This window comes from Wyeomyia smithii, chromosome 3 (assembly GCF_029784165.1).
Source record: "Wyeomyia smithii strain HCP4-BCI-WySm-NY-G18 chromosome 3, ASM2978416v1, whole genome shotgun sequence".
Classification (NCBI taxonomy): Eukaryota; Metazoa; Arthropoda; class Insecta; order Diptera; family Culicidae; genus Wyeomyia; species Wyeomyia smithii.
The window spans coordinates 168,685,890-168,697,361 of record NC_073696.1 but is presented as its reverse complement, the minus strand read 5'-3'; the positions used below and the strand labels follow the sequence as shown (position 1 = coordinate 168,697,361).

The following is an 11,472-nucleotide window of genomic DNA, read 5'->3' as shown; positions in this document are numbered from 1 at the left end:
TTTTTCGAAAAACTTCAAGCCTGGGACTTTAAAATTTTCGAGCTGGGGTCAATGTAATGTATAAGAAATTTTGTCATGGTCCGTAAAATAAATTCAACTGACACTCTGAATAAACAATTTGAAAAAAAAAATTTAGCTACTGTTTGTTTTGATATAGAAAAAATCTGAGAAATCTTTAACAAATAGCACTTCAAGGTGGCGTCTTTCCCCAACAAAATCAAGTAGTCAAAAGGTCCAACACAGAATGAAAAAAATTTTTTTGCTGCTTGTGGTTAAAATCATACCAAAAATCGGGAAGTACAAACCGGGTAGCTCCGTTCCGGTCCGGTTCGAAATAAAATCGAGACTCGAAGTTTCCGGTCCTATTTGACTTTTGACCGGATTCTCCCCGATGCGATGTCGAACACTATTCACAAGAAGTTTCAATACGCCTCTCACGACGCTGATAACTTTTTGACTTCTTTAAAATCTGACAATATATGTTACGGAACAGTAAATTTATCCACCTGATCAAGCCTGATTTTATTCGACGCAGATCTTGCTGCGAAGCCGCTGTCGACTTTAACTGAAACCAACAACCAGCTTTCCCCTATCCGGCAGAATCATGCCAGTTAGGTAAACATAAAAAAACAGGGTCTCATGTTGACATTTCCTCAGAAACTGTTGTACAAATAAAGCGGCAGACATGAAGGAGGATGATTTTCCCGGCGTGAAGCCTAATTTCCCGGTTTTCCAGTATTTTTTTCCCGGTGATTCAAAATTCCCGGCTTTTTCCCGTTTTTCCGGTAAAGTGGCCACCCTGAGTAAATGTATTTATCAAAAATTCAAAAAATGATCTCAGCTATAGTATCGATACTTTTGGTATCGATACTTTTTGACCGATATTTATAGTATCTCGATACTTTTGATTCTTCGGGTATCGATACTGAAGTATCGATACTCTCCGTCGTATCGCCGAATGCTATAGTTTTTTTATCTTTAAACATTTCATCGCATTTTGTACGGCCAACCGAGCTGAGCTGCCAGATTTTATTTTGAAAACTCTATATGTATTCGTAAAAAAAATCTGTATTTTATTCGTGTGCCTACAAGTGCTTGAGATTGTGGAAGTTAGGCTTGGAATCCGACCTTAAATCTCACCTAAAACCGTTAAAAAATTGGGAAAATTCCTGAAAGAAAACTCAGGTCTATAACCGGGTTTATTTTTATGTTCGGATGAAATATTTGTTTGGCAGATCTACCAGTGCTTTAGTACGAACATTTTGTGAAACATCACAGTTTCACACCGAAACTTAAAAAATTTCGATTGCTGAAATTCTGTACAAATCTGTATAAAAATCAAAATTCTTTATGAATAAGGCAATCCACGGGTGACGTTTTTTTGCTCGTACGTTTGTTATTGTTGCTGTTTTTCAAGCTGTAAAATCAAAACACGGCCAAAACCGAAATCTTTTAATGTCGGCAATAATATCAAAAGTGATTTTATATTGTTGTATTCAGGATTGGCACTCGCGATACTAGAGCTACCGATCGGATAACATTTGTTTTTCACGCTTCTGGATCCGGATTGCATCCAAGTTGAGACCGATCGAACATACATAAAGCTGTCATAAGTTGAAAACAGACTGAAATCAGCTGATCGCAACTGTCTCGTGGATTGCCTTATTCTGTATCATTTCACGCTAAACATGTGAAAAGGGCCCATGTGCCATATGTAAACAAGCCACAATTTCACGTTTTGCAATGAATACAAGCTTAATCTACTCGTACAAATGAGATTTTTTGATAAAGAGTGAATTCTTTTATCAATAAATCTTATTGGTAAGAGCAGATTTCGCTTGTATTGATAAAAAAACGAGAGAATTTGGCTTGTTTACATATGATACATGGGCCCTTTTCACTAGCAATTCCTCAGAGGGAGAGATATGCCAAGAGAGTGTTGTGAGCCAAACGAACATGTCAAAATTCGAGCCAAACGAACAAGAAAAGTAATACATTGAAAGGTATCGCAATAAGGTTCAATAAAGAATATATTTATTTTTACACGTTTTTCAAGTTTTATTGCTAAAACATGAATTGAGAATGCTCCAAAGTTGCTTCATCACTGTGATTTTTAACTTGTGGTTCACCCTTTGTATGGTCTACAGAATAATGATGAAAGTATGTAAAATTAAACATAAACACTTTATTATTCCCCAGGACTTACACCGTCACCATCAGTTATACGAGCCGAATAAAAAAGTTAGTGAACGATGCGCTTTGAGAAGAGATCTGGCACCTCTGATAACTAGTGTGAGTTCCCCTACCGAAATCCTACCAACATACCTAAATTTTTGAAATCTTTCATTTTGGTAGGTGGAGAAATCGGGTAGCTAAAATCCGTATTTTATTATGTTATGTGAATTTACCTACCTCATTCTAGCGACCAAAATGAAATATTTCCGATACAGATCACTTCTAAACTAGCGCCTTTCGCAAAAGTGGCTGGTATTATAACTAACAATTTTGGTAATTAAGATTTTGGTAGATAAGGTACGATTTTGTGAATTTGCCTACCAAAAAAAGCCGTTCATCACCTACCAAAAATTCGAAATGGTAATTCTCTCAGAAACACTAACAAACTTGATACCAGGTAAAAATAATGCTTTAAGTTTTAGTAGCCAGGTTAAAAAATGCTTGCGCAGGAAATAAAAAGTAATTTTCTATTTCTTGCATACACTACAGTAACCAGATCTACTGCGGGACACCAACTTAATTATTTAATGGGCGGGCAGTTAGTTATGGTCAGTGTTGCCACATTTTCATCTGTACTGGGAGCTGCCAAAATCTTTTTCATCTGTACTATTTCCGGGAAAAATCTGTACCAAAATCTGTACCACTGGCCCAAAGTTTTTATTTTTATATTTATACAGCTTCAACGTAAATTGTTTAGAGAAAACTTGGACTGCGTTGACTCAGCTAATAATAATTGCAAACTACTAGCTCGATTGTCAATAAAACTTTTGCACACTTAAAAATGGGGCTCGGTAATGCATATTACCGAGCCATTGCGGTTCAATCTCCTGAAAATTCAGCCAAAAAACAATGAAACCCATAATTCAGCAACACTACTATATTTCGGATATTTTGTACCAACATTTTAGTTTGGTTAAATCGAGATTTACGAAATAATGTAAAAACTGCCGTTTAACCGAGTGGTGCCATTCTCGGCAGCAAATTACCGAGATTTGGCAGTAAACTCTAAGTGCGTGGATTGCAAGATCGCATTCATTGTATCGTTGCCGAATCGGCCAAAAAGTTTTGTCTAATCCTTTCTAACCAGCTAAAAAATCTGTACTTATCTGTACTTTTTCTTTAAATCTGTAATCTGTACAGTACAGAATCTGTACCGAAAAAACCGAGAAAAGCTGTACATTTTCAGATAAATCTGTACAGTGGTTGTGGTACTTATGTTAAAAATGGTAAATATACACGTTCATAGTATCAAAATTCTTTTTTTTTTTCGATTGTGTTTGTTTAGTAGTCCAGAATTTGCTCACGACTAAAAAACTCGTTTGGTTACAGCATTAGGCAAAATCATTTAAATTCTACATTTATCTTTCAAATAATGGAACTGAATATTATTAGGTATAATCATTTCTATCAAAAGGTATCATAAGCACATTAATGAGTAGAATGATACTTGACTCTCTAACCCAGTGAAAATATGTGACAACTGCTGGTTCAATTTTGATGAAACCGCTGGGCAATTCAAAGGCGCGCGGGGAACTTTTGATAAAAATGACCAGACGGTTGTACCTAGGTTTCCTACATTTTAAATACATGGCCCACCCCATCGTAAATTACAAAACTCTCCCAACTCAGAAATCAATGAAACTTTTTTTAAACTTAACTTAGATCCTAAGCTTTTTTTGAGTAGCTTTGAGTACCTCATTGAAGCAGGATATTTGTGGTCATGAGAGCATATGTGGGAATACATAGGTTTCCCCACATTTTTAATACATGGCCCACCCCATCGTAAATTACAAAACTCTCCCAACGCAGAAATCAATGAAACTTTTTTCAAACTTAACTAGGATCCTAAGCTACTCAAAAAACATTATCTCATTGAAGCAGGATGATATTTGTGGCCATGAAAGCTTATGTGGGAATACATAGGTTTTCCCACATTTTCAATACATGGCCCACCCCATCGTAAATTACAAAACTCTCTCAACTCAGAAATCAATGAAACTTTTTTAACACTTAACTTAGATCCTAAGCTACTCAAAAAATATTACCTCATTGAAGCAGGATGATATTTGTGGTCATGAGAGCATATGTGGGAATACATAGGTTTTCCCACATTTTTAATACATGGCCCACCCCATCGTAAAATACAAAACTCTCCCAACGCAGAAATCAATGAAACTTTTTTCAAACTTAACTAGGATCCTAAGCTACTCAAAAAACATTATCTCATTGAAGCAGGATGATATTTGTGGCCATGAGAACATATGCGAGAATACATAGGTTTTCCCACATTTTTTAATACATGGCCCACCCCATCGTAAATTACAAAACTCTCCCAACGCAGAAATCGATGAAACTTTTTTCAAACTTAACTAGGATCCTAAGCTACTCAAAAAACATTACCTCATTGAAGCAGGATGATATTTGTGGCCATGAGAGCATATGAATGTTATTTGAGTAGCTTAGGATCTTAGTTAGGTTCAGAAAAAGTTTCATTGATTTCTGAGTTGGAAGAGTTTTGTAATATACAATGGGGTGGGCCATGTATTGTAAATGTGGGAAAACCTATGTATTCTCGCATATGCTCTCATGACCACAAATATCATCCTGCTTCAATGAGGTAATGTTTTTGAGTAGCTTCGGATCTTAGTTAAGTTTGAAAAAAGTTTCATTGATTTCTGCGTTGGGAGAGTTTTGCGATTTACGAAAAATATGGGATAAACCGCAGAACATTCATGTGTTTCTTATTCCGGCCACTGGGTTTTGATGCGCTGCACAGAGCTGAATTATTTCGCGAAACATTTCAGTTGATCGAAATATTTCATTTTTGGTCGCTAGGAATCGGGTAGGTGAATTCCCACAAGTCCTCTGATATGTGAAACCTAGTTGCCAAATTGGCGGTTTTTTTCATCGCTTATCTCTCCCTCTGAGGATCTCTACTTTTCACATGTTTAGCGAGATTTCTGTATCGTGGTCAAAAAATCTGTAAAATCCAGGAAACCTGTATACTTGGCAGCCCTGCAACCGAGTTAAAGGTGGGCTAGTGTAGAGTGCCTGTAAATATATAGAGTGGCGACACTGTCAAAATTGGAATAAAAATTATCCGTCAGTGTCATTCCAATTGAGCATACAACCTATTAAACATGTGTGGGGAAAAGAGAAAGGATGTTCAGTGTTACCAGCGTTACTTTGGATGACACACCGCCACTCTAGTTATATATAGGCACTCTACACACTAAATTTTTATTGCTGGAAACCAGCAAAATTTTGCTGATATTCTACATGCTGGAAAATCAGCTATGATATCAGCAAACTTTCTCGCTGAAACGATCAGCAAATCGAAACGTCAAATTTTTGACACCATTTAGCTGAAAATCAGTTGTTCGAATAAATTGCTGCCTGTTCAGCATTTGAGCATTTGACATGAATTTGCTGATGTATCTCAGCAAAAGTTAGACAACACACAGAATGTTCTATTGTTATTTTACTAAAACAAATGTTTTACATTGCGAATATTTATTTTAAAGTTATCTGACTTTAAATCTGCATTATCAGTATGAACTTTCAAATGTCTTTGTAGCCCATCGACATAACCTTCCACTAATTGGTAGCAGAAATAGCATCACAGTATATTGCCCATATTCCCAAATTCCTAGAAAAAACTGAAAATCACCTTATTAAACACTTTATTTATATCACAATTATTCTATTTAAGCGCATGCAAGGCATTTTCAAATTCCACATCCATGAATAATATCATAATGATACATAAGCTCATTTTTATTTCTCTATAGTTTTGTTCACTTTTTACGCACAAAATGGCGATTGTTCTGACAGTTTGACGGATGGAGTTGCTAGAAATTCGGCAATTGGGTCCTAAAGCTATACCGGTTTTTATATATCATTTGAAAAAGCCGCGTTTCGTGAGCAAAACGTGATTTTCAAAAAACGTTTATCGTTTTTCTTCGATTTTTAAATGAAAAATAGAAAAACTGCTCGAATGGTCTTAGATGACGTTTCGCCCATGTACGGTATATGAGAGAGCTGTCATTTAAGGCATTTCGAGCAGATTTTTATCCTTCATTTAAAAATCAAAGGAAAATGATAAACATTTTTTAATAATCACGTTTTGCTCAGAAAATTGCACTCTTCCAGCTGATATATAAAAATCAGAAAACCGTTTAAAACTTTAGGACCCCATTACCAGCAATTTGCTGATTTCCGGCAAACAAAATTCTGAATGCTGAGATTCAGCACGAATTTTTTTACCGATTTTTTTCAGTGTTGTTTTTTGCTGAAAATTCTTTTCAGATTTTGGTGTGTACACACTTATTCTCGTTTTAATTGTTCAGTAATTTTTATTACCGTCATGTTCAGTAAATTTGAAAAATTACTGATCATTTTGTAATTTTCTCAAAAATAACTGATTTCGGTTGAAGTTTTTACCGAATTACCGTTATGCAAAAGGCACTTGACGAGCTCAGCAAAAAACATTACTGACCTTTTCTGTAAACTAAAGTATGTTCTGCACTTTCATAAAGTTCAGTAAATATTTGACGATCTGTCAGCATCTTCCTAGGTGTTGCTGAAAACTCTTCAATTGTTTAACTGTACTCTTGTTGTTTTTTACTATACTGTTCGGCAATTTTTCTGCATCTGTCAAAACGAAACATCAAATGTCCGCCATTCTCAAATATTCAGGGTTCCGAAGCTGAGTTTTTAAAGTGTTTCGCGTGTGATTTTCTAAAAAAAAAAATGGATATCTTACTTTCAAATCTACAAGAAAACGACGTGGAGGTACACGATCTATTCAGTCAGCATATGGAAATTTTTCCACTACAGGAGAAAAGTTTACTAGAAGCCTGCAACCAAAATCCTGTATTCATCAGAACATTAAACGTATCAAGTTTTTACTCGAATGTGCTGGGAACACCAGTATAATCGATCTAAACAATCCGAAATTCCTTCCTAAAATTATTCAACAGTTACATAGCAACTTTTACAATGGTTCATATTTCTCTCGTAACCATGAAAAAACTTTACGTTTACAGAATGCTCGGTACTTGTGACGAATCGTCAGCTTTGTAAATTTACAGAACGCTCGGTAATTCGTGACGAATAGTCAGCTTTGTGAATACCGAATCATGCAGCAATTTTTGATGAACGCTTCGTAAATTTTTACTGAGCTATCTTCTATGTTTGACGTTTCAGCGAGAATGAAAAATTACCGAGCACTCGTCAAGTAAATAAATTGCTGAACAGATTGCTGATGGCTCAGCTGTTGAGAACTCGTTAAAAAGATTGCTGAGTTCGGTAAAAGAAAATAAGTGTGTAGGCTGGTGATGGGAAACTTATCGATATTTATCGATAACATCGATAAGTTCCAGACATTGATATTATTGTTAATTTTGAAGTAGAATACTTCTCTCAGGAAGTTCGGCTACATAGGGACCAAGTATGATGACAGTACTACAAGGTATGCTATTCACGTCGATGCATTAGTATTAGTGATCGTTATGAACTTTTTCCAATTTTGTATGAAATTTGAAATGATTTTGCATTTTAAACTAAACTTATAAAACATACTTTCCTGAAAAGTTATAGAAATGATGTTGAAACATGTTTTATTTATGGGGAATGCATAAACATGCTGCGGTTTAGGTAAAATATGCTGTTTTTCATCAATTTGCCGGTAACCTTTTTGCACTTTTCGTTTTTTTGTACTCTAATAGCGCTTCTAAATAGAGTCGCTTATGTTACATACAGTAACAAAAGTCATGAGCTATGACAATGACTAAGATTATGCTCCAACTATTAGAAATATAGCATTTTTATATATTTTATTTCGACATATTGTCGCAATTTTTCACACTAAATCTAAATTAATATCAATTTCTAATGTAATTCAACTGGAGATTCATTCTCCAACCAAAAAAATCAGATATAAAACAACATAAAACGAGAAATTTCCAAAATTGTTCTGAATTCCATACAAAACGCGAAATTTGTTTGTGTGCGTGGATAGACAAAAATGTAGCATACCTTGTAGAACTGTCATCATACTTGGACATAGGGATGTGAAATGAAAATCTAAAACCGAAAAAAGTGAAAAATATGTCCAATTTCAAATGCTAATAAATCGGTTAGTATTCGGTGGATTTCCTTCGTTCTTGCAGCAATAGCTTGAAAAATCTTCTAAGATTCTTCCCAAAAGAAGATAATTGTAATTTCATTATTCACACTATTGCACTATTGAAAATAGTCAAGCCTTGTCAAAACGAAAAATTCGACCTCTGATTGGTGGTTATATGATTGCTTCCCAAGCACAGTCGACAGAATCATATACCTTGCAATTTAAAACATGCTATTTGGGCTATATAAGAGCCTGTTTCAGCCGAAGCCGCTCATAATAGTTCTAGACAGCGACAACACCAGTTGTCCTCCCTTAGCAGCAGCACTACCCGAAAAAAAATTAAGATGTATTTTGTGGTGAAAACAGTAAATGGACAATATTTTTTGTTGTAACCATAAAAAACAATGTAATTTTACTGTAAGCTTGCGAACGTTTTTTTGTTATTACAATATTGCGCACTTCCCACCAAAATGGACTGCACAGTTTGAAAGTGCAACAACAAAGAAGTGTGCATCAAAGTGCTCATTGACACTTATGAATTCGTTTTCGCGCAGGTCTACACTGTTCCCGGAGTTACAGGGTTAAAAGTGTAACACGAGTGTAGCTACACCGCAAAAACGAATTTACCATCACTCACCATACTTTTTGACAGCTTGCTTTCATTTGTGTGCGGCAGTGCTGCCAAAATACATTATTAAAAAAAAAATAAATAAAAAAAATTTTGGAAATTTAAAAAAAAATTGTTCGTGGTTGTAATAATTTATTCATGTACGGACATCTAATAAATGTTACGCAATACATTCAATAAATTCCACTTTTGATTGAACACTTAAAAAATTAGTAAGAGTTTGATTCAATCAGATTCCGAAGGAAGTATATTAGTGTTACTCAATCTTTTCTGGCAACAACAATGCACGGATTCAACTGTGCTTGAAGAAGTGAGCTGAAAATCCAGTAGTCAAAGCAATAAGCAATATTTCAACAATGTTTTTTGTTGTTGAATCTACCACCGACAATAATTTTAAAATTTTTATATTTTATTTTTATTTTTTTTACTTCTAAATGTATGGGAAAAGTGCCTGGAAAAATGCTGTTAAGATACATAACAACCCCCCTTTTTCATGGTAAAAAAGGCAAAAACAATGTTTTTTATTGTTCTGGACAATGATATTTAATGTAAAAATGATGTATTTACAATGAAAAACATAGTTAAATGCAATCAAAACATTTTTCCAGTGATCATAAGATCTTTTGTTTATTTCCTTATCACCTGGAAGTAACTGGAACACATTCAGGAATATTGAGACTGCTCAGCGACATATTACTCATTGTAGCGAGTAAAGTCTCATTCGCGGTACTGTGTTCATTACACATGGTGCTGGATCTAGCGTCATAGAATTCGTTTCCATTCTGTCTTATTTCAGCCACAATGCGACTTAGTTCTTCGTTTTCGAAACGAGTTCTCTCTAACTCGGCTTTCACTTCTGACAGCTCGTCTATCAACTTTTCAGTAGATTTTCGTTCGGTTACTCTGCCGAAAAAAGGAAGAAAAAAATGCTTCTTACATTTCTACTCTCATTGGCTGGCAAATAATCATATCCTTTCAAAATTATTACACTACACCATTGTCTTTTCGATCAGTGTTTAATACAACAAACTCTGCTGTATTTCATTCGGTGTACTACATACTATCGACCATCGCTTCTCCATTCGAGGTCTACTAACGCTTAACTACCCGCCTTCCAATCGAGTAGTATAATTTATTTATTTATTTTGTATAACAAATAAATAAACAAAAACACCGTCTTTTCTATCGGGGTTCATAGAAATTTGACCATTGCCTTTTCAATCGAAACTATTGAATGATTAACCACCGCCTTTTTTCAATCGGGGTCATTGAAAATTAACCACCGCTTTTTCTATCGGGGTTCATAGAAATTTAACCACCGCCTTTTCAATCGAAGTTATTGAATAATTAACCACCGCGTTTTCAATCGGGGTTATTGAAAATTAACCACCGCCTTTTCTATCGGGGTTCATAGAAATTTAACCACCGCCTTTTCAATCTGGGTTATTGAAAATTAACCACCGCCTTTTCTATCGGGGTTCATATGAATTTAACCACCGCCTTTTCAATCGAAGTTATTGAATAATTAACCACCGCCTTTTCAATCGGGGTTATTGAAAATTAACCACCGCCTTTTCTATCGTTTTTTTTTTTTAAGAAATCACTGCCGTCTTCTTCTATTGGGATCTGTATACAACCCGTATCGTTCACTACACTATCTCTGCCAGTTTCTCACCTTAAATGCTTGTCAGAGCCGCTACCAGCTGCGCCATTGTCGTAAACCGAGGTCGGTAACGGCCTCACGTATTTGCCGGCTTCCTTCGGTTCGACTGAATCGTGTTTCTCCGCCCGCCGCATGAATCGGTCAATTGCGCTGCGCAATTCGATGCGCTGACGCTGTTCGGCTTCCAAGCTCGACGTCGGTTGTTGCTGCTGTTCGGCTCCCAGGCTCAACGCCGCTTGCTGCTGTTTGGCTTCCATCCTACGAGTGTCGTCTATAGCGTCAGACTAGTGAACAGAGTTGCCAATGTTCCAGTTTAAACTGGATTCTTCCAGTTTTTTTCAAGTGATCCAGTCAAACAGTTTAATCCCGAAATCTTCCAGTTTTTTTGTATATTTGCCAGTTTTATCCAGATTTTTTGGACACTCAAGCTCCGACTGGTTTGGAAATATTTTTAGAACGTAAATTTTGTGGATTGATAAGTCATTGTAGCAATTCTTAACAGCATTTTCAGTATTGTATCTTCTCGCATGAAACACGACCAAATTAAGGATTGTATTGCATGGTTGAGATAAAAAGTCGAGTAAGTTCAGTAAGACGAGTAAGTTATTCTAAAACTAACAAATAGATTTTATCAGATTATGAAGAAAAGAAATAATTGCAATTACATAAAAATAAAAACAATCCATCTCAAAAATATTATATGCAGGCGGCATTCTTCAAATTGATTCCAGTTGCATAGCAGTTCAAAAATTGTTCGTATTCACTGATGTAACGTAAGAAAACGTTGCATCAATTCTTTTGTTAAAAGTTATAGTA

The 11,472-nt window shown here is 35.5% G+C and overlaps 1 protein-coding gene across 1 annotated transcript; it reads right to left on the bottom strand.

Annotated features, from left to right (window-relative positions):
* Window positions 1-9,631: 9,631 nt before the first annotated feature.
* Window positions 9,632-10,930, bottom strand: LOC129728827 (uncharacterized). Its single transcript, XM_055687294.1, has 2 exons — window positions 10,669-10,930; window positions 9,632-9,896 (listed from the first exon to the last, which is right to left on the bottom strand). Exons 1-2 carry the CDS (start codon window positions 10,911-10,913, stop codon window positions 9,632-9,634), a joined length of 510 nt encoding a protein of 169 aa, XP_055543269.1. The 5' UTR covers window positions 10,914-10,930.
* Window positions 10,931-11,472: the final 542 nt, after the last annotated feature.